This window comes from Lathamus discolor, chromosome 3, assembly GCF_037157495.1.
Source record: "Lathamus discolor isolate bLatDis1 chromosome 3, bLatDis1.hap1, whole genome shotgun sequence".
In the NCBI taxonomy this organism is placed as follows: Eukaryota; Metazoa; Chordata; class Aves; order Psittaciformes; family Psittacidae; genus Lathamus; species Lathamus discolor.
Window position 1 is genome coordinate 131,007,948 of NC_088886.1, and position 27,592 is coordinate 131,035,539.

General features: G+C 44.9%; 1 protein-coding gene across 2 annotated transcripts; it reads left to right on the forward strand.

The window, feature by feature from the left end:
• The first annotated feature begins 3,671 nt into the window (after positions 1-3,671).
• LOC136010498 (broad substrate specificity ATP-binding cassette transporter ABCG2-like) lies at positions 3,672-27,498 on the forward strand. Of its 2 annotated transcripts, none has more exons than XM_065671797.1 (16): positions 3,672-3,695; positions 10,982-11,265; positions 11,838-11,897; positions 13,191-13,305; positions 14,546-14,698; positions 15,450-15,607; positions 16,768-16,919; positions 18,126-18,242; positions 19,031-19,296; positions 19,851-19,933; positions 20,315-20,404; positions 21,692-21,816; positions 22,184-22,338; positions 23,751-23,840; positions 24,871-24,974; positions 26,567-27,498. In XM_065671797.1, exons 2-16 carry the CDS (start codon positions 10,982-10,984, stop codon positions 26,712-26,714), a joined length of 2,100 nt encoding a protein of 699 aa, XP_065527869.1. In that variant the 5' UTR covers positions 3,672-3,695; the 3' UTR covers positions 26,715-27,498. The 2 variants fall into 2 exon arrangements, with proteins under 2 accessions (XP_065527869.1, XP_065527868.1); XM_065671796.1 differs by lacking the exon at positions 3,672-3,695 and adding an exon at positions 8,578-8,920.
• The last annotated feature ends 94 nt before the right edge of the window (positions 27,499-27,592 follow it).

Genomic DNA, 27,592 nt, shown 5'->3' on the forward strand with positions numbered 1-27,592 from the left:
GGTACTGGCTCAGTAGCAGACTATGGTTATCAAGGCCTAATCACAAAATCAAAAATATAGGCTGCTCTTTTGAAGTCTCTGAAGAAGCACCTGCCTTTTCCACAGACTCAGAATCTATTAAGTGAGGTCCTGAGTTGGTGTTACTTTATGATATCAAATACTTGTGATATTGATCTCTAAAGAACTAAGTCTGGCATTATGGAAGAGATCTAAGCAGCAGCTCTCTGCTTCAGGAGGTTGATCCTGTGCTGGTAGAGTCAGTGGAAGATATGTTGCCGGCTTAGCCTCAGCTCCTTAATATAGCAACAACTACTGTGAGGACAACAGGATCTTAAAATGAGTCCTGGCAAGAAAATGAAGGTGAATATGAGTATCTGTAAGGCCTGGCTTCATAAAGCCTCAGATTTCTCTGCAGGGAGAGTATTGCTTGGTTGTTCTGCTTGACAGAAAGGTGGCACAAGACCTCCCTCTTCGCATTGCCCAGTGTTTCTGTTCCCCTCCTGAGCTATGCCAAAAACCCATGAGACCAGCCCTATGGATAACTGGTATGTACCTGTGCCTGCATTAATGTCTGCTCTCTTACTCGTACATACATCTCCGTGCAACTGTTTCCTCTGTTTCTTTTCAACACACTGGCATGTTTATGGTATGTCCTCGAGCAGGGCAAGGAAATTACTTGTTCCTAGCAAACGCTTGTGTATAATTGTCAATTGTGTCTTCAAGCTGATTGAGAAATAACACAAATACACTGAATGGTAAGTTCATACAGCTTCTATATTTAAATGTGTGTTGTCAGACCTCCCATCGGGAATTGGTGTTTAGATGATATGTGTCTGATGGGGAAATTAAAGTATTCTTAACTTGATAGGTGCGTGACTGTGTTTTGTTCCAATTTGCAGAGGGTAACCTTCCAAACTGCAGTGTCACTGCTCTGCCTTGACGTGGTTAAAACTTTCAGAAGGAGGTTTGGAAAAGTATAAAATGCTCTGAAGAGGTATCACCATTATGGTTACTTGTGTTGGCAGTCACAGTGGCTGGGGTCTGAGCCCCATTTTGATAGGTGTTGCGTGTGCTCTAAAGGAGAGGCTGCCTTAAAGTACTCTCAGATCCAGCCACGGGGGAAAGAAGGCAGTGTCCTAACCACAGTGTTGAAGCACAAGGAAGGCACAGACAGATTCATTGGTGTGTGTGGGCAGCGGCGTGGCAGAGATGTCTGAAAGGAGGCTCAGGCATCAGAAAAGGGCAGCCCCAGCCACCCATGACCATGAGCTGGTAAGCTCCCAGCAGTGTCTCTTCTCACTGTTTCTCCAAGTATGTGACGCATTTGTCTCAACAATGAGCAAGCCTAACTTTTCATGTTTAGAAGGAACATGTAAATCCCAAGACCTCTCACAAATATAGGCAAGCTTCTAGTTACCTTATCACCTGTGTTATTTTTACCAGTAGATGTCAGTCAGCACCACTCACAACTCTTCACACCTAGAGCCCCCCCTTCTCTGTTCCTTTTTCAATGAGCCGGGTAGCAAGTATTCCATTTGTTTTACTGAGAGAAACTGAGACAAGTAGAATTACTTTCTCAGTGGCAAAAAGAAGCAGAGTCCAAGGTTTCCAAAGCATACTTTATGATACTAGATCCTCCCACTTGTGTATTTGCTGCAAACTTTGTCCATCTCTGGCAGGTTAAAGTTCTTCCTTCTCCAGCCTGTAAACAGAGTGAGCATGCTGTTCACTCATTTCTTTTGCAGTCTTGTGAGAAAGTCCTTAATGAGTCCTAGTATTAGCCTACAGCTGCTGCTGACTGGTCAGCTTTTCAGTACAGCAGGTTGTCGGCTTGAGATGGCCCTGTCCCTGCCTCTTCTACAACTATATAATAGCAGGAGTCACTTATAAAAGAAGCAGTATCAGGGAACAACTGGCAGTATTCACAGAGTTTATCAGTAACTAGGGAAAAGGTAGGGGAGAAGCCATCATTATCTGATAAGCCTGCTGATTACAAACTGATAAAGTGCCATGCCATCCTTCTGCTGGTCACGAAAATCTTAATTCAGGGCCTCTAAACCTGAAGGCAAGTAGCCTGGTTCTGGGAGAGCAGTTGCCAGATTCAGCCCTCCTCCTGAGCTCAGAGGCCAAGGGATGTGTTAAAATGAATATGCTAGGGTTTGGAAAGAGGTGGCCAAATTCAACACTTGAGGAACTGACTAAGAAGCCCTGCTCATGTCCTGGTTTCAGAGGTGGCAGATGCCAGGCGTTGCCCATTGTCAGCCAGCCATGCTGCGCTCATGCCAGGTACTCAGATGGCAGAAGGGTGGCAGCCCCTTGGTGCAGTGAGCTAAAGGCCAGCTAAAGGTGCGGTGAAGGAGGAATGCAAAGGCTCAGCTGAGAAAACAACGTGGCTGTTTGGGTGACGGGTCTCCAGCCTGAGGTCATGCCAGGCTTTGCTGAAGCATGCCACAGCAAGTTAACAAGTGAGCCTGTGTGCCTGGCAGTGATAAGGCTTTTCAGCACAGGATCTCCAAAACAGCTCTGGATGGTGCGGTATCCTGGCCACTGCTGTCCCCAGAAGATACCAGTCATTTGTCTGCTGGCATGCTCATCTCCATGTGCCAGGAGGTACAGCAGCCTAAGAAGCATCATGCAAGGCAGGAGCTTGAAGACAGCTATGCTTGTGCTGCCTGAGAAAGGGCTGGGAAGCCATCCCAAGTGATCATTAGCTGTGCAGATGTGCAACTTTATTTTAAGCCAGAACTGACTGCACTCACTTCTGTTTTCTTACCTGCATACTCACGAATACCAAAAGACGTAATCAAACAGACTGTAGCATTTAAGCACCAAGGCCTGTGTCTGCGTGCTGTGGTCAGGGGTTGTCCTGGGTTCAGCAGCAGCAGTTATTTTTCTCCTTCTTAGTAGATGGTGCAGTGCTGTTTTTTTGCTTTTTTGGCCTGGGAACAGTGCTGATAACGCCAATGTTTTCAGTTGCTGCTCAAATGTTTGGTCTGGCCAAGGACTTTCTGAGCCTCCTGCTCTGCCAGGGAGGAGGGGAGGCGGGGAGGAAGCAGAGACAGGACACCTGACCCAAACTAGCCAAAGAGGTATTTCATACCACAGCACGTCATGCCCAGGATGTAACAGAGAGTTACCCTGGAAGGGCTAGGGACTGCAGGGTTGGACGAGGTATCGGTCAGTGCTTGGCTAGGGGGAGTGGGGCGAGTTATTGGTCGGCTAGTGGTGAGGTGTTGTATTCTTTCCTCTTGTTATTTCCTTTATCATTATTATTATTGGTGGTAGCAGTAGTGGTTTGTGTTATACCTTAGTTACTAAACTGTTCTTATCTCAACCCGTGGGAGTTGCATTCTTTTCGATTCTCCTCTCCATCCCTCCGGGAGTAGGGGGAGGTCAAGAAGTGGGGGGAGTGAGAGAGTGACTGTCTGATTTATGGATGACTTTGTTTAAACCACGACAGTGGTCCTTGTGATGATGCAGATGCCAGTTACTGAATTCTTGTCTCCTGCAGTCTGGTGACCATGGATTGGTTTTGCATGTGCCTTTTCATATACCCTGCAGGAGATATGTGTTTAGTTTCTTGTCCTGTCCCTCCTCCATGAGTCATCAAGATTTGTTCATTGCCCTTTCTCTTCCAGTCTGAGTGCCTGGAGGAGCTACCCCTAGATATGTTGATGTCCTTGTGAGCAGCTAAGGTCAGTGCCATCAACACCTGCCGATCCTGGTGTTCCACACCCAGACTTTCCTTTACTCACTGCCATTCAGACCTACCTTATCTTTTCTATTATGATACTCTGCTCACCCTGCCTTTCCCAAATTACTGTCAACTGTCTAATGTCCTAGGACACCTAGCTGCCTTTCAGTGGTTTTTGGGTAGCTCTGGGCTCCCTTTGCCCCTTTGCATGTACTAGTCATCTCCACTTACACAGCAGTTTACAAACTGGGAGATAAAAAAGTAGGTCTGGAGAGGAGCAGAACAGCACTGGCAAATTAAAAATAGTGTTAGCTCTAGTGAACTAGCTAAATATTGAGATTCTCCTAGCATCTAGTGGAACATAACCAGTCAGGCCATCTGGAAGGTGAGTGCAAAGAGCTCCTTTGCTCTGCAGCCAGGTGCTTTCCTTCTTTTCATTCTCCCCTTTGTTTATGTTACTGCCTTTGTCTTCAAGACTAGCCTGGCTAGACTAGTCTGGCCTTTGGGTTCTCTGATAATGCTTGCTACTGTCTGATTCCCTGCCTTTCTGCTTCAGTTTCACTACTGGTGAATGTGATTTTCCCTCAGTCTGCATCAGAGTAGGGGATAGCTGAGATCTGTGACCTTTTTCACTTTTTTTTTCACCTAATGTGATGCTCTGCCCTGTGCTGGAATGGTGGTTGTCTGCCAAGGTCATACAGCACTGTTAGGCATCTAGGCAGGCAGAAGGGAAAGTGGAAGTTATAGACAAGCGAGAGCTATTTTCTTATCTCTCCTTCTCCAGAATACAAGCTATTTACTGTCACACTATCTCACATTCTGCTGTTGTGCAGTATCCCTTTGGGGAAGGACACTGCGACTCTGGGTGTACAGCATCTACTGCAAAACAGTTTGAATCTTTTGGCATCTGCCACAACAAATACTAATGGCAGCAGCTCAGGCCTTGGGAGTGGATAAAAGTTAAACAGTTTTTAGGAACGGCTGGTGGGGCAGCCTGGACTTTGCTCCTGAGGAAGGAGGTGAAATATCTATTGGCATTATGCATCTGTTGGCATTATGCATGCCAACATTCCTGTTGGAGGCAGCTAACCTCTGGAGAGCTGAGTTGGGGCAGATAGTCCTAGGTTCTCTGTAACATCACTAGCAACAGCAAGATGGGGCTGTAAATATCTGAGAACATTTATATTTTAGATTTTTAACTACTAAATCATAGAATGGTTTGGGTTGGAAGGGACCTTAAGATCACCTGGTTCCAACCCCCCTGCCATGGGCAGGGGCACCTCACACCAGACCAAGTTGCTCAAGGTCCAGTGGAACCTGGCCTTGAACACTGCCAGGGATGGAGCATTCACAACTTCCCTTGGCAACCTGTTCCAGTGTCTCACGACCCTCACAGGAAGAAGAACTTCTTCCTTATAACTAACTTAAATCTCCTCTGAGATTTAGAAGAACTGAAGAACTGCACTGGTGGTTTAGATATGCTAGATACTTTAGAGTACAGTTATTATATCCTTGTCTGATCACTTGTTTTGCCCAAATAGCACCCCTGTGTAGTTCTATTGGTCTTATAGTTTAGCTATTCATGATTTCTGTCAGTCAAGCCCATGGTATCTCAGTGTAGCACACTGGTTAAACATTGATATAATTTACTCTTAGACTTGCTTTAATCCTTTCTTATCTTTAAACAGTTACTGTTTAGTACTACCTTGAATTCAGATAATGGACTAAATGATTAACAAAATTAACAAAGTCAGATTTCTTCTACATGATCTGCAAGTCTTGCAAAAGCAACATCCCCAAGGCAAGAAGCACTTGGTAACCAAGTAAGGGAGTTCAGTCAGCATGGGCTTTGACATGGTGAGCAATCAGGATGAAAAAGGCACGCTGAGATTTTTTCTTGCACATAGGGTGATGAATTTGTAGATGAAGCAGATCAGCATATGTACACATTTGTATAGGGTGTGTCTTCTAGAATGGTTTGCTGGAGCTTTTGGAAAAGAAGAGCTACAAAATATCTCTCACTCATGCACAGTGCCTAATATTGCTGTCTTCTGCCTCGATCTCAGAGCTGTTTTAGTGCAGGGAGCTTTGGGATGTGCTTCTTGCTGCTTTCAGTAGAAAAGGCAATAGTACTCATCAACATGCAGTTCCTCCTGCACATACTTCTCATGCATTCTCTTGCTGGCTCAAGCCCTGAAATATTTTACAAGTTTTACGAAATTCAGCACAAGGCAGGATTAAAAACCACCCTGGATCTTCAGCACAATGAAAGCAGCATCCTGAAGAAAGCAGTGGAGAAACAGATCTGAAACTTTTGGTCTGGTGATTCTGCTAAACAAAGCCATGTCTGACATTATCAATGGCAGCAAGTCTTGGCTCACATGAAAAACAAGCGGAAGGAACCCTCAACACCCTTTTCAAACTCATTGTTTGTGAAGCTGTGCTTCAGGCTGAAGGAAGACTGGAAGAAGGGATCAGAACCTTCAGTGGAGAGTGGAACTCGTGGTCCTTAGTAGCTCCTTATCCATTCTATGTGCTGAGGCACACGCAGAACATGTCTAGTGTGACCAGAACCTGTTGGAAAGGGTCAATGCCAGTTGCAGCAAATTGGCTGTAAGTTAGAATTATGCTTTTCAGCAAGACCCCTCGAAGCTTCACTTTTAGCTAGGTCCCTTCCCCCATGCCCAGGACAGTATCATGGTCGCTCCTGCTCTGTGAGCCTGTAAGTGGCAGCCAGATGAGAGGCACAAGGCAGCAGGAGCTAAGGAGCAAGAGCAAAGACCCCAAACCTGTGCTAAAACCTGCATGAGACCTGAAACATGTCCCAGGTTGCTCTTGCGTTGCTACCACAGCGTATCAAGGCAAGGCCTATAGCATTATTTGTTTAACATCACCCAGTGAAAGCAGCAGAGCTTTGAAACTTGCTGGTTGCTAAGGCTTTAGGGTGGGCTAATGGCTTTGTTGTCTTTCTGTAAAGGCCACATAGTTTAATCAGAAGGCTGACAGTTTACAAGGCAAATGCCCCTCTGTGAATGAGCAGCAAAAAGCAGTGCTGGCACCTACCAATCTAGAGTGGTGCAGTGAAAAAAAAAAAAGGCTCTCCTCAGGCTTGTTACAAGTATTCATTCATCTTTAAAAAACACACCCCTGGCCACTGTTTGCTGCTGCTGTAGTGGCAGAAGCCTTCCTCAGCAATAGTATGAGCTAAATCGACTGGCTGAGTAAAATGGCCCAATACTCCCAACCAGGGTGGGAGACAAACAGGCAGAGGATCAAAAAGCCCTTTAAGAAGCCCAGAAGACTGTTGCTTGAAGAATGGGCTGGAGGAAAGCCAGAGACTCCAGCTGGATGCTAAAGTTGACAGATCTGGCTCCTCCTCATATCTTAGGTCCCTATCTATTTCTTTGCCATCATGATGCGCTCAGGCACAGAGGGAAGAGAAGTGTTTTTTCCATTCCATGAAGTGTGGGAGAAGCAGGGCTGTCTCCCAAAATGATCAGTGTGAAGGCATCCATCACTTGTGTCTGAGGAGCAGCTGTGCAATTGAAACTAACTGTCAAGAGTAACCTGAATTGTGTTTCCTTTAGCTCACTGTTCTTCTACACCACTGTGCAGGCACTATGTGGAGCAGCAAGTTCATGACTCAGAAAATGCTCACCTCTGTTCCCAGGCACACAGGCGCTTTTTCCTCACCGGCCCAAGCACATGACAAGAGGATTGTCACTGCAGCACATTGAGCGGTAGTGAGTATTTAGAGTTGAGATATGCTTGGAGACAGAGAGACGTACATGCTTGATGAAATACTAGGGCAAAAGCTGTCTGTGACTAGGGCAAAATTCTTCTGTGTAGGCAGATTTTCCTCGAAAGAGGAAGTTAAATCACAAATGAAATATGAACTCAAGTCCACTTCTGACCCATAGAGTAACTGAAGATAACATTCTTGTTCAGCAAGCCTGAGCCTTGGGTGTACTTATGACATGACTTGCTCTCCTGACAGATCTCTAGGGCTATTTTGTCCCACCTGCTGTGAACTCCTGTCAGCCCTGTAGAGCAATGGAGGTGCATGAGATGCAATTGTCTTCTGCCCAGTGCATTAATTGCATCGAGTGCATCAGCATGCCTGGAAGAAGGCAGGTGTTGGGAAAACCTTTCTTACAAAGGTCAACCTTTGTAGTTTTTATTATTAGTATTGATTGGGTAGCTAGAGGCAGCTTAGCTGAGCCTTAAACTGATCTAGCCAGAGGTGGTGTTAAAAAAAAAAAAGTAATGCTACACAGGACTGCAGAGGGTAGTCAAAGCAGAGGCAATTATTATGGTGACTTGACAGCTCTGCTATAAATCATGTTTATAAACCATAAAAGAGGGCTTTTCCTGCATTCACAACACCAGGGAGTCTGGGGAGAGTCAGCTTATTTATAAAGACAATAGTGCTTGAGAACAGGAGGCTGAGAAGAAGTCTTGACAACAAACTGAAGGAAATCCGACCTTCCTACTTTCACACATTCTCCTAGCTGGGTACACATGGTGGCACAGAGAGGCAGCCAGATGGACCACAGGTAACCCCGGTGGGCTGCCATGGCCCCATGACCCAGCAGGGAACCACCTGCGGAGCACAGTGCCTCTGAAGGTGTGAGATCAGGGTGGTAGAAGCAGTGTCACCCTTGGAGGGGATCCCATGACCAACTCCTGGGCGTGGATGACCTTTCTAAAGGCTGGGAAAGTGGGAGAGAGCGAGTGCTGCCTCCCACTCCCCGCTGTAGCCCTCTTTTCCCCGTATCTGATGCCCGTTCCCCCTTTCACTGTGGGGGACAGAGAGAGGGAGAGAGATAAGAGTTGCTCCCCGCCACCTCCTTCACTGCCCGGCTGTTGGGCGGGGTAACGGCGGGGTAACAGCGCGGGCAGCCCTCGGCAACCCGGCACACTGGGGCTCCGCCGCGCCGTCGGCCGGAGAAGGGGGATCCGGCGCAGGCAGCGCGGCGCACGCAGCCGGGGGCGGCCCGGATCGGCGGCAGCACCGCCCCGGGGGTCGCGCAGCCGGGGCCAGGCCGCGCTGCTCGGAGGAGCGTGGCTCCATCGCTGCCGCCTTTGACGGCATCCCGGCGGGGTTTGCGTGACGGCACCCGGCACTCCCAGCGCCCCGCACCCCTTTATGTAACACGCCTCCCAGACCCGGTTATAAAACACCACGAAGGCAGTGCCGTGGCCAGAACCTCGATTAGACGGGAGGTAACGGCGCGGATCCGGCCCGGTGCGGTGCGGTGCGGGGCCCCCCGGAGCCCTCCGTCGGGCAGCGCTCCTGGCCGGGGCGCGGGGCCGCCGCACTGCCGGGCGGGGGGCTGGGGGGGAAAGCGGAGCGCGGTCGGACGGGTTGGTTCGCGGCTCTGGCTGAGTAGCGGAGCCGTTCGGTGGGGCGAGGGTGGGTGGTTGGGAAGCCGTGGGGGGGGCACTGCCTGGGAGGCGCTGCTGCTGCCTGGTCCTACTTGCAGCCTCTGCTAAACTTTTCTCAACCTGCTGTCATCCTTGTGCATACTCCCGGCGGTGGTTTGGTTTGCCAGTGCTAATCAGCAGCTTTGCAAAAACCCCCATGGAAGTTTATGGGTGTAATGAACTTCAGAACCCATTCAGGACAGATGTGAGTTATACAAAACAAGGAAGTGTTCAAAAGTCTAACAGGTCTTTGCCCCTGGTGCCACTGTCACCCTTTTTTTTTCCCCCCTTCTGATCTGTTGTGCAACCTTTCATGTGTATAAGCCTTCTCCTGCTGATGCAATCAGCATATCCTTTCTTACTTCCCATAAGCAAGTCTTTCCCAGGGGGAACCAGCTTTAGGGTTCAGGATGTGTCCAAGCTAAACAACTCTTCCTTCTCGCCACCGCTTTTATTTTACTTATACAGGAAAAAAAACCCTACTGCAACTTCCGGAGTTTTAAGTGATAGAGGAGGCAGAGAGGAAAGGGCTATTCCTGTTCCTTTAAATGTGGCTCTTGTAGTTCAAGGTTCTTAAAAGGATCACCATCTCTCTCCCTGAGAAATGTAGCAATTCCTTTCTTCTTTGCTTTGTAGTTTCCTGGAAAGGGGACAGGAAGACCTATGGCTGGGAGGGCACCTGTCTGAAAAGGCAGGGTAGAGGTTATGGCCAGGCCTTACACAGGCAGTAGAATTTGGGGACTGTAGGCTTTCCAAGAGTTCTTCACATGCAACGTCAAGACAAAAACTTGACTTTTCTTTCTTTTTATTTATTTTCATTTTCATTTGCTTGTTGTTTGTTTTAACGGGTGAAAGGATCCAAACTTGGTCTCCATCAGTTACAGTAGCAGAAAGGGAAGCAGCCCCTTGCCAAAAGAGCGCTGCTGCTGTGACTAATAAGCAACCAATATTAGCGGTTATACCCATATTGATACAGTTCCTACTATGTAGGCTCTGAAGCATGGACAGGGAGAAAGGTTCCTTCTCTTTGCTGTTCACATGTCCTCTCTCTCAGGCGCTGAGCTCCAGAGGCAGCCTATCCGCTTGAACCAGAGTGCTTTATAACTTTGTGATTATAAATAGATAGCGTATTTAATTTTCCTTAATGCGCCAGTTTGTACCATGTTTCTCCTTACTGTGTCAGCCGAGGCTGGGGGGAAGCTCCTACCTTCAGGGTAAATGGTGCCTCCAGACAAATCCAAATTTCTCTTCCTATTTGTAGTTGTGAAGTTATCTTGATACTGGTGTGACTGAAACATGATAAGCAGCATGTGTGACTGTTATTTTAGTCACATTGGTATCTTTGAAATAAACTTGTGCCAGCAAACAAGGTGCAGGTGACTGGCATTCATAAGCACAACTGTCTTCCTTCCTGTGGTTCTTCATACAGGTTCATTAATACGTTTTCTCTGCTGGCTCTGTGGCCGTGTGAGGAGAGTTAGGCCTGTTGTTCCCGAGGGAGGGGAGCTAGAGTCCCTTTAGCTTAAGCAGTAGCAGCTTGAGTTTCTAGTCCCCATTATGTTAAGCAAGAAGGTGACAGTCACAAATGAGCCTGTTTTTTAACTCATTATATACTCTTTGAGCTAGCATCACTTCAAAACCATACATGTCTTGTTCTTAAAGGCTATGTGTATTTTTCTAAATCTATGGATTTCTGGGCTTTTGGGGACTACCAGTGCGGATATCCATCCTTTTGGAAACTTGGCACATGTGAGGATTGGTGTGGTGTGTGTTGAGCTTTCTTTTCCAAGACACTTTCTGCAGGAGTCTTTGCTTGCATGCCTCCTTCCCTGCCTATTTTTGTGTTCCTTCTCTCAACAGATGGGAACTGCTCAAAACAACAGTAGCCTCAAAAAACTCCACGCAGCTGAGCTTGACCGACGTAACAGAGACATGATGGCAGACACATCTGATCACAGCATTATTTCTGTTGGAGGAGAGGAAGAAGTGGGCAACTTCCAACGTTCTCTTCCCACACGAGAGTCCCTTCGATCCCCCCGAGGCTCTGTTGTGAGTTTCCATAACATCCAGTACTCCATTAAGCAGTCCAGTGGATTCCTATGTAAACGGAAAACTGTGGAAAAGAAGATCCTTCATAATGTTTAGTAAGTTCTTGCTTAAATAAAGTACCAGAGGGTAGGAATTAATCTGCTTCTGTGAATCAGTGACCTCAATGTTACCTTCCAGATCCAGCTGTGCTGGTGAAGAAATTACTACCTTTCTGCCAGTCTGCAGTTCATGTGAGCACTTTCTAGTTTGCTTTTAGGCAAAATAGCAGGGATATAACTGGAGCAGTTTCAGTGATTGATCTGAACAAATTAGGATCAAACTTGTGTGAACTCTTCTGCAAGAAGATCTAAGGGTTCCCTTAACTATGGTTCAAGCTGCAGTCAGAGGAAATGAGCAGCAGAGAACAATTGTTTCTTCAAGACCCCACTCAGCAGGGAAGACACTTACTTTCTGTCTTTTGTAGATTGCTTTTTAAGTCCAGCTCTGGTTCTGTTCTGACTGTTAGTCTGGGACAAGAAAGGAAAAAATGCTTCTTGATTTCAGACTTAAAGAGAAGTTTTAAATAATCTCTAAGTTTTCCTTTTGACAGCATTTTGTTCACACCTTTTCTGCTATGATCCGCATGTGAATAGTCCTCCATTTAGAAATAACTTTTTCCTTCTTCCAGTGGCATTATGAAGCCAGGCTTGAATGCTATCCTGGGGCCAACAGGCAGCGGTAAATCTTCGTGAGTACTTTCTTCTCCTTCTTCAAATGGACATTCAGCTATTTAAAGAGGATTTGAGGTTCTGAGGGTTGGTGGAGATGGGAGGGATCTGCAGGCTCAGACCTTGCATGCCTGTGAGAAATCTGGTGATGCAGTTTGATGTCATGTCCCTCTAGCTGCTCTGCTGCAGTTCCTGCCCTGCAGTGGTGTCACACTCCTCATCTGCTCTGATCTGTGGTCCGTATTGCCACAGTCACCTTTGGTGTTGGTGGCCTGAGTTGTGATATCAGGCCGAACTGAGGTAAATGGGGCTCAGGTGTAAGCTCTGTTCTAGACCTGTAATGGGATGGCAGGAGGGTTGCAAGCTCCTTCGGGGCAGAAGAGATGTCAACCCCTGTGCAGTCACTGCAGCAGACTTCCTTGAAGATGCTAGGCTAAACCCCTCTATGACAACTGACAGGAATGTTGTGTAATGTCAGTCTGTAGGATGCTCTGGATCCTCAGCCTCAACTTGGCCGTGGCCTGCTGGTGGGGGTGCACATGTGCTTGAGTTCTTTGAATGAAAGCACAGAGAAATACCATGTAGACTATCTCCAGCTAGTGCTGATGCTAGTTTCCATATAACTACAGTAAAATAACTCTTTGTCACTCTGCCTTTCAGAATGTCAGAGACTGGGAAATATGGTCAGGGTTCACTTAGGTGTGCCTTTGTGGTGACCCTTGATCTCCCTCTCTTAGGAGACTGCTGGCTAATCAGGATGTTTTCAAGCACTTTGTCACAGCAATATTTACATAGCTAGCAGGCAGGCTGGCCTCTGCATTGGCAGCAAGGAGAATCCAGTAATATGTTAAAACAAAATTATTTTCTAGAATAGTTAAAAAAAATGGAGTTAAGTTAATAACTCTAGTCTTGTTTATACCTATTTGGATTAATATCCTTGAGATCAAAGTAGATAATTCTGTGCTCTGCTGGCTGGAGAGCAGACTGCAGCTACTTGGCAGGGTTGTTTTCTCTCTCTGCATTTGAGGTTAACTGTTAATACGGAGGATGAACTTGTGTCTGTAGGGGGTTGACTGCTGTGAATTGTGAGGATCTGTATGCTACAGAACTGCTGTGGCACACCTTGTGCCTGAAAATCCTGACTTTCTGTACAAAGAGCTTCCCCAGAGTAGAGGAAGCCCCTTGCTGTGCCCTTTGGCTTGTAGCATGCCGTTAGCAGCCAGTAACTGCAGTTGTGACTGGTGGTACTTATCCAGTCAAAGGTAAAAAACCAGCTATTATGGCAAAAACTAATGCCTGGTGTTTGTTTGAAGTCTCTTAGATGTGCTGGCTGCCAGAAAGGACCCAGCAGGCCTGTCTGGAGAAGTGCTTATAGATGGCATCCCACAACCTCCAAATTTTAAGTGCATCTCAGGATATGTTGTGCAGGTGAGTAACTGCCTTCAGTGGAGGCCTGGAAACCCTTGGGTTGGAAGACTGCACAAGATAAGCAAAGCATGACCAACTAGGTTAAGTAATTCTCAGTATCCCTACAGAGTCTGATTTGATAACTCAGATGTTACGGTATGTACTATTTTTCTGGGATGTGGAAGACAAGAGGATCAAACCATTACTTCAACCAAGTCAAGCATGGGGGTGTTTGTCTTCCCAAAGCCACATGGATGCCCAAACCACTGGACAACTGTGGCTTTGGGCTCTGCCCTGAAGTACTAGCAAGGGTTTAAAAATATAGGAAGGTGAGGAAAAAACCCACAACGCCCAAAATCTCTTGTTGCAAAACTCAGAAGGAGTTCTAGCTGGCTGAAGTACCTTCAGCTATCACACAATAATTCTAGGAAGTAAATAGATCCCTGCTGTTCTTCCTCTGATTCTGGATGTCTGGGACAGAGCTTCGTTTCGCTCAGAGACAGGAAAAGCCGGCTGAATCTGAGGAAGTGGGTGGAGGCCTGGACCAAGAATAGACCCTCTAAGCCCTGGGGGAGCTGAGGAGAAGGAGATTCTCGGCAACCATATGAGCAATCAAATCCGGAAACCATTCAAGCTTCTGACTGCAGACAGATGTGGAATAGGCAGCTTTCCTGAAAGCTGCCAGCTGGGGGGCTCTGGGAGCATGCATATGATGAGAGTGATGCTGGGTTTTGATCCTGCAGGTCAAATCTCCCCCAAAAACTCAGTGTTTCATGAATGGTCAGGAAGTTTCTTTCAAGTGGTCCCAGTTCAAGACGTTTTTCTCTCAGATGACTAAAGCAACCAAATTTAACTTTAAAATGATAGACAGTTAGGTGAGACATTAAATGGCCTCTTCCCTCCCACCCCTGTGCAGTACTCCCTAGATCAGTAAGGATGGCCCATAAACTACAAACAACACTTAATGCCTAAATACATAAATGCATACACACTTACGGGCTCAGTTTTACACAAATGAGCATACAGACATGCTAAGTCGTGTGTTATCCCTATAAACCTGCTGGTGTTGCAGCACTTCTCCCATCATACGGTGACCTTGAATTTTGTGCCATGTAAATTTTGAAGCAGGGGTTGTCCCTCAGTCTAGTTTCCACTGTTGCCCACGAACAGCTTACCCGACAACTGCCACTACAGGGACTCTGGTGCCCAGTCAGGTAGCTGAGAAGGAAGCTTTCCAACTGTCCATTTGTACTGCTTTCAGGATGATGTTGTCATGGGCACAATGACGGTGAGGGAGAACCTGCACTTCTCTGCTGCCCTGCGACTCCCCAGCTCCATCAGTGTTAAAGAGAAGGAAGAGCGAGTCACCCAGATTATCAGCGAGCTGGGATTAAGTAAAGTGGCTGATGCTAAGGTGAGCAGTGAGAACACCTTTCTGAGAAATCTTACTACCTCTGGGAACTGAACTACTTGATTCTGCGCAGTATTGCGTATGTAGTGCAGCTACATTAAGCTAAGAAGGAACCTGACTAAAGCATACTGAAAACAAGAAATCAGTCTCCAGCTCAGGAGGTAGCTTGGAAAGAGGTATGTGTATTTGCTACTAAAAAGGGAGGATTCTGGACTATGTCCAGCATGTTGTATAAGTTCAGAGGGGAAAAAGTCACCTAGTCATTGCACCTTCGAAAGCTGCACAGTCACTTCCTGGCTTTGTGGGACAAGACAGGGAAACTGTTTTTATAGTGCTGAAAGTTGTGAGGGGTGGAAAACTGGCCCATGATGGAGAAGTTCTCTGCAGAGCTTGTTCCTCCCAGCTGCATTGTTATTCTCACTTTACTTTCACTTTGCTTACCCCACTTTTACTTGAGCAGCAGGCAAGTTACCAACAAAAGGCATCCTGGAACACCAGTGCCACCTCTGACTGCTGTGGCTTCATTCTGGCGCTTCCTTGTCAGTGTCATCCTTGTTCCCTGAAGTCATAAGGTGCCTGATGCCTCTGAAAATCATGCTTTGCATACAGCTACAGTCCCTCATGGTGGGTCGGACTCATCATCTGTTGCTGGCGCTAGGGTTCACTAATGAGGCTGTTGGTTGTGGAAAACTCTGAACTCCACAGCATGTGCTCACCAGGTCTGTTGTGAATGTTCAATTTCTTGTGCTTGTAGGTAGGAACTGAATTGATCCGAGGAGTGTCTGGAGGAGAACGGAAGAGAACCAACATTGGGATGGAGCTCATCACAGAGCCACCAGTCCTTTTTCTGGATGAGCCAACAACTGGCCTTGATGCCAGCACAGCCAATGCAGTTCTCATCCTCTTGAAGAAGTAAGAGTCAGTTCCTAAGGACTCTACTGCAGTTTTGTTGTCAACTCAGTTAAAAAAGGAATGCTGCTATGACTGAGTAGCTACAGTGCTCTTTTAAAATTTTTTAAAAAAAGGTAAACAAATAGACTCAGAAGTGGTAGTAAATTATTTATTTGGGTCTTGTCCAAAGCTTTCTGAAGCTGATGGGAATCCTTCCACAGCATGCATTGGACTGGAGCCCAAAAAGATGTAGCTTAAACAGCTGTCCTTTGCCACAGACAGGGGTGGACTGAGAGGTCAAGCTTTGTAATCATAATTTATTGGCCTTCCAACTGAGTGTACTGCAAAGTCTCTTCCTCCACTCTGGCAACAGCCTTGAACTCAGATCAGACTTCACCCGTAGATTTACTCTGAGTGTTTACCTTCATCTCTAGATTTTCTCTGAGTGTTTACCTTCATCTCCTATATTTTGGAGATGAACAGTCTTCTGGTACAAAGAGGACCAAAGAAGGCTGATTTAATGAGAACTGGCTCCTAACCCTCCTCCTGGTTTGTAGCATGTTTGTAGCATTGTTTGGTTTTGCCTGGGGGGGTTTTACTCTCTGCTGTTTGTGGATAGAGGTCTTTGATCAGCAAGAATACTTGTTAAGCATCAGGGCTAAAGCACTTGCAAGAGCACCTGAAAAATCCAAAGGAAAACTAGTTTTGACTTGTTTTAGAGAGTAAATCTTCAGCAGAAGAGCTAAGAGAAATCTCAGCTGGCCAGACTTATGCAGGCTGCTATGTAAAGCCTGGTACTGCTATTGAGTGCAGTAGGACCATTCCAGTTAGGTTGCAGCTTGGTATAGAAAACATGTGAGGAGGGCTTATACACAACTGTGGTCTCAACCTTTGCTAGCTACAGACAACACCATACATAGTCTACCTGGACTGAGATGATGGTCCCGTGTAATGATAGGTGCTGTCCTGAAGGTCTTGCAGGCAGCATCTGACATAGAGAAAGGGAAACTGCAGCTTTTTTGGGTCATTACCCTGAGAAGTTGACAAGTACTTTTCTTGGATTTGGATGCTTATCTTTTGTTCAGGTTGACATGACCTTCCTGAAAATGTGTGGTTTATCTGTGGTTTATCTCTGGCACAAATGTGTGGTTTATCTGAAAGATGTTTTGTTTCTATTTCAGCCTCTCAAGAAGAGGGCGAACCATCATATTTTCCATCCATCAGCCCCGCTATTCTATATTCAAGCTGTTTGACAGTCTGACATTACTAGCTTTGGGAAAGGTGCTGTACCATGGTCCTGCAAAGCAGGCCCTGGAGTATTTCAATTCTATTGGTAAGTCGTCTGTGCCAAGAGGGAAGGCAACTGGCTAATGAGTTTAATCTGTGGGTAGGTTCTGACCCTAGCACTGGCTCAGTCCTGTACTGTTTTATCACTGCGATACCGGAGGCTGTACACATGCAATCTGAACAGTGTTATGTTAGAACAGGAAGAGAACAAAACCCCAAATTTTTTTAGATAGCAGAGCACGGCTCTCTCACGCCTTTGTTTTGCCTTGCATCAGGACAAAAACCCAGAATCATTTGGACATTTAGAAGCATCTTGCACAACAGACAAGATATTTATAGTTCTACCAGGCCTAGATGTCAGACCCAGTGGGTTGCGAACAACAGCCTGATTTGCAGCAATCTGTATGGGCTAATTGAAGAATCTGCTCTAGTCTAACTGCAGGTGGGCAACTGAGAGGATAAAATCATGGTGTGTCTTAACATGGTTTAATTGCACTGTTGGGTGGCTGCTTCCTCTCCAAGAGTGAGGGCTTCTGACTATAATGGACAGACAATGCGGAGTGAGTTTCCAATCTAGTTTAGATGCAGCCATGGAGACACACTGGATTGTAAGCTTTCCCTGGCTTTAAGTGAGATGCTTTAACCAATCTCACTACTTTTGCTCCTCCTCTTGGTATCCGACCTCACTTAGTTTCTCACAGGAATGCTACAGTATTATAAGCATCCTTGCCTTTTTTTCTCTCCCACCATTCACTCCTGTCCCCACCCTTCCCATAGCTAGAAATCATATTAGAAGAAGCTGCTCTTGGATAGGCCTTACTCTTCCTGGTGACCAAGGAAACACAATCAAGAACTGATCTTCTAGAGCAAGCATCTGAGGCTGTAGAGCAAACATCCAGCAACCTCTAGTGAGAGACTATGAGTGTTGGATGTGGTTGAACAGCACTGGGAAGGAGGAAAGAGCTGTGTATGCTGAGCTAGCTGAGTAGAAGCAACTTACAGATTTATTCTCACCTGAAATCAGTGGAGAACAAGCAACTTTGATGCTCTGTATAGGTACCTCAGATTCCCTGTCTCCTAAGTCCCATCCATTGAACTTCTGTAAACTAATGCTCACAGAAAGCAGTGAAGTTCTCTTGTAGGAGGGTTGCAGAAGGGTACTATACTATTAGACCCGATTTTCCAAGTGTGGTCTGTGCAATACGAACAGGTTGCATGTGTGGGTTTGTTTGTTTCGGTTTGTTTTTTTAAGGATATGAATGTGAACCCTTCAACAATCCAGCTGACTTCTTCCTTGATATCATAAATGGTGATTCAACTGCTGTAGCAGTAAGCAAGGAGGATCACAGTCCTGAGGACACAGGAAAAGGTAAATTGTGAAGGAGAAATCCACTGTTGGCTGATGTAGAGGTCAAAATATATATATTGATGACAAGCTTTTATTCTCTGGGTTTCCTCCTGTCTAAGGGGCACATTATCTTTTTATTTTTCCTACTCATAGATATACTTTGATTTGGACTTCTTTAAAGAGCTCAGACTTTTAAAGGGTTTTTTTTTTTCTTCCTTCAGTAATATAGGAGAGCAGTGATAAGTATCAGCAATTCACAAAACCTATGTGGGAAAGACTGCTTAGTCTCAACAGACAGCTGACAGAAGTTTTCAGTCACATAAGAGACTGCTGCAGGGAAGACAGGGTAGATAGGCTAAGGAGTAATGGATTTACAGTCCAGTGAGAAAGTCTGAAACTAGATTAGAGAAAAACTCCATGAGTGAAATGATAGGAAATGCTTCTTTGAGGATGCTGTAACATATCCATGACTGAACATAAGAGAACAGTTTTCATAATGGTGCTTCTTGGGGACAGAGAAATGGATCAGAGCCAACACTGATTTCCCCCAAATTAACAAAGGGTTTCTGGTCTCTCATTCCAAGAATAAGACCATTTTCTTGCCACAAAGAACTGGCAGATTAGCTAGGTTTGGTTAAAACTGTAGGGAAACCCTCCACTCAAGTTATCCTTGTAAGATCAGAGCTAAGGCTTGAACAATTTAGATTCTCTGGGCATTTCTGCTTTATTTATTCAGCTTCAAAAGTCTTATGAGCATGTTAATGAGCTATGTCTGAAGGTTGGGTTCATATCTTGTCTTTCTCACTCAGAGGTTAGCAGTGAAAATGGAGTGGCAGAAGGTAATGTGGACAGCAGTGTGGTAGATGTGCTGCACCAGAAATATCTCAAATCCAGCCTGTATCAGAGCACAAAGGAAGCCCTGGGGAACGTGGAGCTTGGACGGGGAAGAAAGCACAAAGCATCCAAGCAGGGGCATGAGATTACCTATGCAAATGGATTCCTCACCCAGCTGTACTGGGTGTCCAAGCGTTCTCTGAAGAACCTCATCAGGAACCCACAGGCCTCTGTTGCACAAGTAGGTAACAATTGTCTCATATTCCCACTGCTCTCAGTCACACAATCTGCAATTTGTAAGGTACATTTTTGTTTTGAAAGACAGCTAGGGAAACGGGAAAGTCCTGTGCTGCTGCCACAGAAATGGAGTGAGATATCTAGCTACCTTTGTTGCCTTTGAAAAGTCTCCATTTTAGCTTAGCACAGGACTACTGCCATGAAAATTTGGAACTGGGGAAAATGTTCTATTCTCTGATTTACATGGGAAGCTTCTTGGGTGATGCTAATTTTGTGCTTCAAATTCTTGGAATTCTAAGCTAGGTTATTCTTTGAGTATGCTTCTGCTAACCTTTTCCAGCCAAAGAAGATCAGAGAAAGGAGACGAGTGAAGAGGATAAACTCAAAAAATTTGCCATAAAACTTTCAACTGTGTGTGTGATTGGTATACATTGACTCACAACAGCAAAGTTCCAGGCAGCTGTGAATCTTAAACTCTGCGTATGCCTTAATAATAGCTTTGTCCCTGTTTACTTATCTGAAGGACTCCCTTTTCCCCTTTCTTCTTTCCACTTTTAGATTGCAGTGACCATAATTCTAGCCTTAGTTGTGGGTGCTATCTTTTTTGGTGTAAAACTGGATCGAAGTGGCATTCAGAATCGGTAAGTTGGAAAGCCACAGCTTTGCTCATTTTCTATCTGTAGCAGAAAGGTTTCAGTGACGGGGAAGGCATTGGCATCCACCGGGGCCACAAAGGAGGGTAGCGTTCACAACCCTCAATGCACTGCAGCATGGTATTGCTGGAGATCCTAAAAGGACTGCAGTTCTGTCGGGCTCGCACATATGTGCAAAGGAGATGTGAAAGGGAAGACAAAGGAATAAATCCGGTTTTGCAGCAAAGATCTACAGTAGCACAATTAGCTATCTCTATTCTGTGGACAGAGACAAAAAAGCACTGACTTGATGGTATGCTGGTATCTGAGGATGCCAGTGTTGATCTAGGCGCTTTCCTCACTTTTTGACTGTTCTGTTTTGTCTTGTAGGGTTGGGTCCTTGTTTTTTGTCACCACCAACCAGTGTTTTTCTAGTGTTTCTGCGATTGAGCTGTTCATCAGAGACAAGAAACTATTTGTGTAAGTAGTGAGGCACTTAGACCATTTCATACCCTGGAGTGAGGCACGGGGAATATCTTAAGGGCTAAACAAAATTATTTCCACTAAAAGCTTGATTGTTCCCTTGCCACGTCAGATTGTAACAGTAATGCTAATTGGTCTGTAGAGCAGGGAGATGAAATACTAAGAGGTGGGGGAAGGAGGGGAGAAATAAAGTGCTTTTATTTGCATAGTGTGTCACAGCTTACCGAGAAGTGCTTTTCCTGCTCACTTTCCACTTTTGGTAACAGCTGTTTTTGAAGTCTGCATGTGAATCCTGACTGTGAACCCTGTGAGCCCTGCTTGCCCTCTTGCTGATGTGGTTGAAATGCTGTCTTGCAGTGGTCCGAAAGTGCAAATATGAAGGGAGAGTTCTTGGAAAAGCTTTGCAAGGGATGCTTAGATAAAGAGGGCTGCTGGCTGGCTCACAAGAGCTACCTAATCATCAAGCACATCTCTGTTTACATACATACACATATATATGTATGTATGCATATGTATGTGAATGCATGTCTATGTTAGATACACATATGTAAATATTCATGCATGTTGAAAATAGAGTTTGGAATAGCCTCCAGCTAATGGGATGAAAAGTCAAGAGACAGATCCTATGCAGTAAAGAAGAAATTGAGGAGTTGTGCCTGGAATGCATGTCCACCCAAAGGCTGCTCAGAGCAGTTTAATATTGCCCCTAACAGCTGCTCAGGAGTGAATATTTCCCACAAAGACATTTCTTGCCAGTCTGCCCTGCTTACCAGCCTAGCTTACGAGCTGTGATTTTGGGACCTCACCAATTAAAGGATCTTCTAGTGACATTTAATTGGCCTGTGAACTGGAGGTGAGTGGGTCTCCTTAAGGGTGTTTTCCCATTGTTTGGTATCATTCCTTCTTGCCTGGAAGCAGCTGTATGAGTTAGCTCTGGACTAAGCCCTCCTCCAGTTAGTAGCAGTCTAATACTTTCCCATGCTCTTGTGTTAAGGATCATTCTCTTTGAAAAGAGATTCAGGAGCTTTTTCCCAATATGTAACTTAGCAGTCACATAGCTTTTAATTGACTTTCCTCAGAGGCTCTCAATGTGACTGCATGGCTGTGAGACAGATCAGCCTTTACAGAGAAGGAAGTGACAGCACAGAGAGGATAAGCAACTTGCATATAGAGGAGTCAGTGGTAGAGAAAACAGAAACCACATCAGGATAAACCAGGCACACACACTGAGCCTGCTTCCTAGGTAACCTCTAAACCTGTACAACTCCTTTCCTGTCCCTGTAGCCATCAGTACACCAGTGGATATTACCGTGTGTCTGCCTACTTCCTGGCCTTGATGTTAGGAGATCTGCTGCCCATGAGAACTGCTCCAGCCATCATATTCTCATGCATCACTTACTGGATGATTGGTAAAGAATTGTTTCTTTCATTGAACCTGTCATCTTCCAACATATTTGATTTCTGTCTTAGCCAGAGTTTAGTTCCTATATCTATAACATGAAACTATTTGAAACTTCAATTGATTTAAGTGCTTGGCATCATGACTTCAAAAGACTCTGGGGCAGGGGCAGAGACACCTGCAATCTAAGACTGGAACCTGCTTGACCACATCTTTTGGTAATGCTCTTCGGACCTTCAGGGCATGCATAGTTCCTGCCACCTCCAAACTTGGTCTTTCTTCCTGCTTTCCCTGTCTTGTACAGGAGTCCAAGGGTCCTCTCTGGGATTCATAATGTGGTTGTTTACTGGACTCTTTCCTTGCTGTTTTTTTGACAGGATACCAAGCTGTTGCAGGCCGGTTCTTCTTCTTCATGCTGAGCCTGATTCTGGTGTCTTACACTGCCACGGCCATGTCTCTGGCTATCAGTGCTGGGATGGATGTGGTGGCTGTGGCCAACCTGCTCATCACTATTTGTTTTGTTCTTATGCTTGTAAGTATATAAGGGTGTGTGTCTCCTTTGGTGGAGGTGAGGAAGTAACCCAGGCTGAGGGGATTGGGTGGAGCCAGCACTAAGCAGGCTGAGAATCCACAGGCCAGTAGTATCTAGGTCCCATGCCTGTGATTTTATTGTCATTATAGTCAAAAGATGTATTTCTGCCAGCTTGTAATCTAAGGGTCAAATCATTGCTCAGGTGCAGTTCAGTAGATGTGATGCCATCAGAGCTTTGCAGTGTGCCCCCAACAGTGTTGTTTATTGTATTTTTAAAAATTTTCCCTACAAAAATTGAAAAAAAAAAATCTTGCATTTCCAGTATTAGAAATTTAAGTGATCAATTAGATAATTTAAAAGGAAAAAAAATCTTGAAATAAACTTTAAATTGATTCATTTTATTGAATTAATTTCTGTTACCCAATGGGATTAGCAGGAGCATACTCTTTATTTTAATTGAGTATTGTCTCTAGGTTCCAGAAATTACTTCAGTACTCTTCTTCAAGGACTTCTAAGGAAGAGAGCAAATGAGGAAGGAATTTTGACTACTTACAGATGAGGCATGTGAATTCTCTTTCAAAGAGATGATGATGTTAGTAATAAAACTTCTTGACTGTGAGGCCTATCAAGTTAGAGTAAAAAGTACCTCCTATCAGGTGATTCCTGGTAGGTGTCTGCATACATATCCTGAGCCCAAGGCATATCCCTTATTCTTTGATTTGCAGCTTAACTTGCTTTTGCCATAAGCTAAGTGATAGCGTATCGATTCAAATGCATGCTGTGAGAGAGAAATGTGCATGCGTAGTGAAGGGCAGCTGATGTACATTGAGTTAAATCACAGTGTGTAAGGAATGGCACATGCACAGATAGCAGGGTAAGCACAAAAACACTTGTGCTGAAGCATAGCCTGAAGTGTCATGTTTGCCTATGAAATTCAATTGTACTAAGAAGTGAAAGAGCAAATCTTGTTCCAAACAGGAGAGAGTACACATTAAAGATGTAGGTCAGAGGAGAAGTTGAACAGTAACAGCCCTTAAGGATCCCCACAGTTTCCTTCTTGTTTCTTCACTTGCTCATCTTCCAGTCATCCTTCTTTAGCCTGTATCTAGCCTACCATAGGACACAGTCCTCCAGAGTAAAAAGTTGTTAGCATACATGCTTCTTAGCTCACATGAATATAGAAAACCTTTCTGACCTCTTTGCAAGCAGATGAACTTGGAGTGCTGTTGGGCCAGCTGGCTGAGACCACTTCAGGTTTTGACCCTCATGCCTGTAGGCATGGGCATAACAACAGCAGGAAGTCCATCAATCCCAGTTCACCTCTGCTAGGCAACTGCAGTATCTGTGCAAGAATGGTACTGTTTGCAGGAAACAGCATTTGTGACTCATTAGTCTCTTCTGTTCTGTTTCAGATCTTTTCAGGCCTCCTAGTAAACCTCCCTTCTGTAATGAGCTGGCTGAACTGGCTCAAATACTTCAGCATTCCCCGATACGGACTTACTGTGAGTAGAAAGCAGCACTGGTCTCCTGTGAGTAATGTAGCCACCCTGCTGCTTCCTTGAGAGGTTTTGAGTATAAATGAAGTTCTTTTAAAAGTCAGATTTGGTTTCTTTCCTTGCATGAACATGGTAAAAGAACAACCCAGACAACCCCCAAAAGGAAGCAGATATTAATCTCTGTGTGAGAGGTGGAAGTCTCAGAGACTGAACAAATCTTTTGTGCCATTTGGACAGCAGCAGAGTGAGGCACTAATTCCTAATCTGAATAGTTGATCCCTATGGTTTACAATAAAGTTAAATATTGTATGGCCTCTCCAGGGACTGCTGTTTGAGTAGCAAATTTTATATTAATGACTGTCCAACTGGTTAAAGAATTTAGCACAATGCCAGAGTGGTGTTTTGTGTGGCTCCATCTGAAGTGAAATATGACTTACTGCCATTTCTAAATAATAAGGAGCTGGGGTAGCAGAAAGCTAAGGGTGCAGCTGCTTGAAAGAAAGTAACTCACAACTCCAGGTACAACTACAGGTTGGGCGAAGAAGTGATTCAGAGCAGCCCTGTGGAGAAGGATTTGGGGGTGTTGGTCAAAGAGAAACTGAACATGAGCCGGGTTCAGTGTGTGCTCACAGCCCAGAAAGCCAACCATATCCTGGGCTGCATCAAAAGGAGCGTGACCAGCAGGTCAAAGGAAGTGATCCTGCCCCTCTGCTCTGCTCCTTACCCCTCAGTAGACTGACTCAGATGAAAGTGGGTAAACTGGAACTTGTTGCTGGCAAGACCGAAACCCATGACTATATCATTGAAATGTAACTTTGAATCCAAAGACTTAGACAGCAAACCATCCTGCATGTGAAATTTGGACCAGTTCCCCAGAAAGGCAGTGATTAAGAGCTTCAAAACAAAAAGGAACATAAACATACAGTTCCAAGAATGGTGATAAGTGTCTTCTAATAATCAAGTTAGTTTAAGGTGTTTCAGTTTTAGCATCCCAAAGCACTAACTGTAAAAATGCAATGTCTGTCTCTTTCCCTAGGCTCTTCAAGTGAATGAGTTCAGAAACCTCTACTTCTGTGAGGAGAAGAATCCAAATGTCACGGTGCCTGCAAGCAGTTGTCCCCCTGATATCTCAGGAGAAATGTAAGTCTCTAACTCATGGTGGCCTGAGTGGTGATGACTTGCTTAAAGAGAAGTCTGACTGTTTGAAATATTTATATTATTCACAGAATAACCACTCACAGGCCAGTTTCAATAAAAAAACCCAAGATAATGAATTTTAAAATTATGTAGTAAAACTTCATAAATACCCAACAGTGAAGTAAGGATGAAACTTTATTCCTAAAAGTAGGCAGATGAGCAAAATTAAATTTTGGGGGTTTTAACCTAGCCCTACCTTATTAGTTTTCTTAAACAAGCGCAGGGTCACTTAGCAAAAGAAATGCACTGTGTTGACAACTACAAAGTTGTTGGGAAGCAGTAGACCTGTGATCATAAGCATGCCTGCCCATCAGAGTTTGTTTGAAAATATTAACCTCCCTTCAGATACAGGAGACTACCAAGGTATCTATCTCCCAGTGCTACTGCCCGATTTGGAATACTCTTTGACTATTGATACCTTAAGCTGTAGCAATAAAAGTATTTTGTGACCCTAACTATTCTATGATTCTATGACAGAGAGCTGGCAAACTGAGGTTATTGCAGGGAACAGTGCTGGAGCAGTGTTTCCACAGCTTTTGGACCCCAAAATGATGCTATGGACCTCCACTGTTTGCTCTGTGAAATTAATACTTTTGTACTCACCTTGGTTTAATGTGGTGCTGAGGTTTACTCATAAGTTGCCAGCTATCTATAAACAACAATTAGGATACTAGTGAAAAAAATTATGAGAAACAGAGAACGAGATTTGTCCCTTAAGCTTATTTTTGTAATGATAGTTTATGAAGTTGAGAAACTTAACATGAGCCCGCAGTGTGCGCTCACAGCCCAGAAAGCCAACCGTATCCTGGGCTGCATCAAAAGGAGCGTGACCAGCAGGTCAAAGGAGGTGATCCTGCCCCTCTACTCTGCTCTCGTGGGACCTCACCTGGAGTATTGTGTGCAGTTCTGGTGTCCTCAACATATAAAGGACATGGAACTGTTGGAATAAGTGCAGAGGAGGGCCACGAGGATGATCAGGGGACTGGAGCACCTCCTGTATGAAGATAGGCTGAGAAAGTTGGGTCTGTTCAGCCTGGAGAAGAGAAGGCTGTGTGGAGACCTCATAGCAGCCTTCCAGTACCTGAAGGGGGCCTGTAGGGATGCTGGGGAGTGACTCTTCATTAGGGACTGTAGTGATAGGACAAGGGGTAAGTGGTTAAAACTTAAACAGGGGAAGTTTAGATTGGATATAAGGAGGAAATTCTTTCCTGTTAGTGTGGTGAGGCACTGGAATCGGTTGCCCAGGGAGGTTGTGAGTGCTCCATCCCTGGTGGTGTTCAAGGCCAGGTTGGACGAAGCCTTGTGTGGGATGGTTTAGTGTGAGGTGTCCCTGCCCATGGCAGGGGGGTTGGAACTTGATGATCTTAAGGTCCTTTCCAACCCTAACTATTCTATGATTCTATGAAGTTACTCTATTTCTGTCCTGTTTTGCAGAGTTGAAAGTAAAAGAATCTTTGTGGGACAGAAATAAAAATAACTACCTGAAGACTTGCACCACATAGTATTACTAACTTGTGGCCCATGCTCTTCTGCAGGTGTTCTGGTGAAGCATACCTGTGCGGCCAAGGAATTGTACCTACCAACTGGGCAATGTGGGAAAACCTAGTGGCTCTCTTCTGTATGACTATTATTTTCCTTATCATTGCCTATGCAAAACTCCGTTTTATGAGAAAGTTCACATAGACTCCTGTGTTGCCTTGCTTGCAGCTTTTCTTGTCTTAAAACTGCAAAGCTTGTTAGAGCCTACTGGAAGTTGCCAAAAGATTTCAACTGACTTTACTGAACATCAGACAGGAACCCTGTCTCCTTGTTTCTGGATCATGATCTCCACCTGATTATGTGATTTTGTTTTTTAGAAAGAAATACATTGATGTACATCACATAAATGACTTTTTGTAAGAGAACACAATTCTTACAATTCCTTATGTACATATCAAACTATATATTGTAAAGCATTATTCTTCTGTTGCCAACTTAAACAGGAAATGTTCAAAGGGAAATGTGAGCTTCTTCATCACCATGTACAGGTGGTATAAGGTGGTGATGGTGTTTATGCATTGATATGCTGCCCCTTGATAGTGCCCGTCACACCTAAGAGCCAGGGACCATTCACAGCATGCTGGAAATGCATTTGAGTTTGAAGACAGTACAGGGAATGAGCCCTCCTTGCCAAGCAAGAACAGTTATACTTCTAGTAGCTTCTCACTGGAAGCTACTTGCAGAAACAACTTCTGCTTGGCGAAAAGCTAAACTGCAGTGATGGACGACATTTCGCCTAAGAAGAGTGAGTTTCGTTGTAAACAACAAACCAACTCCCCTCCTCCCCCCTCCCCAACCCAAACCAAACAACCCTCCCCCAAAACCCAACAACAAAAAAATGTGCATTTTCTACTTAAAAGGAGAGGAAGGAATTCACTTCCTTTTTTTTTTTTTCTTTTCTTCCAATAAAAATTTATATACTTGGCAATGGCACATCTAATGATTACCAGCACTGTCTATGTATTAGTACTACTTACACCACGTACTGAAAAACCCTGTGTAGACACTGTTGTGGCAATCTA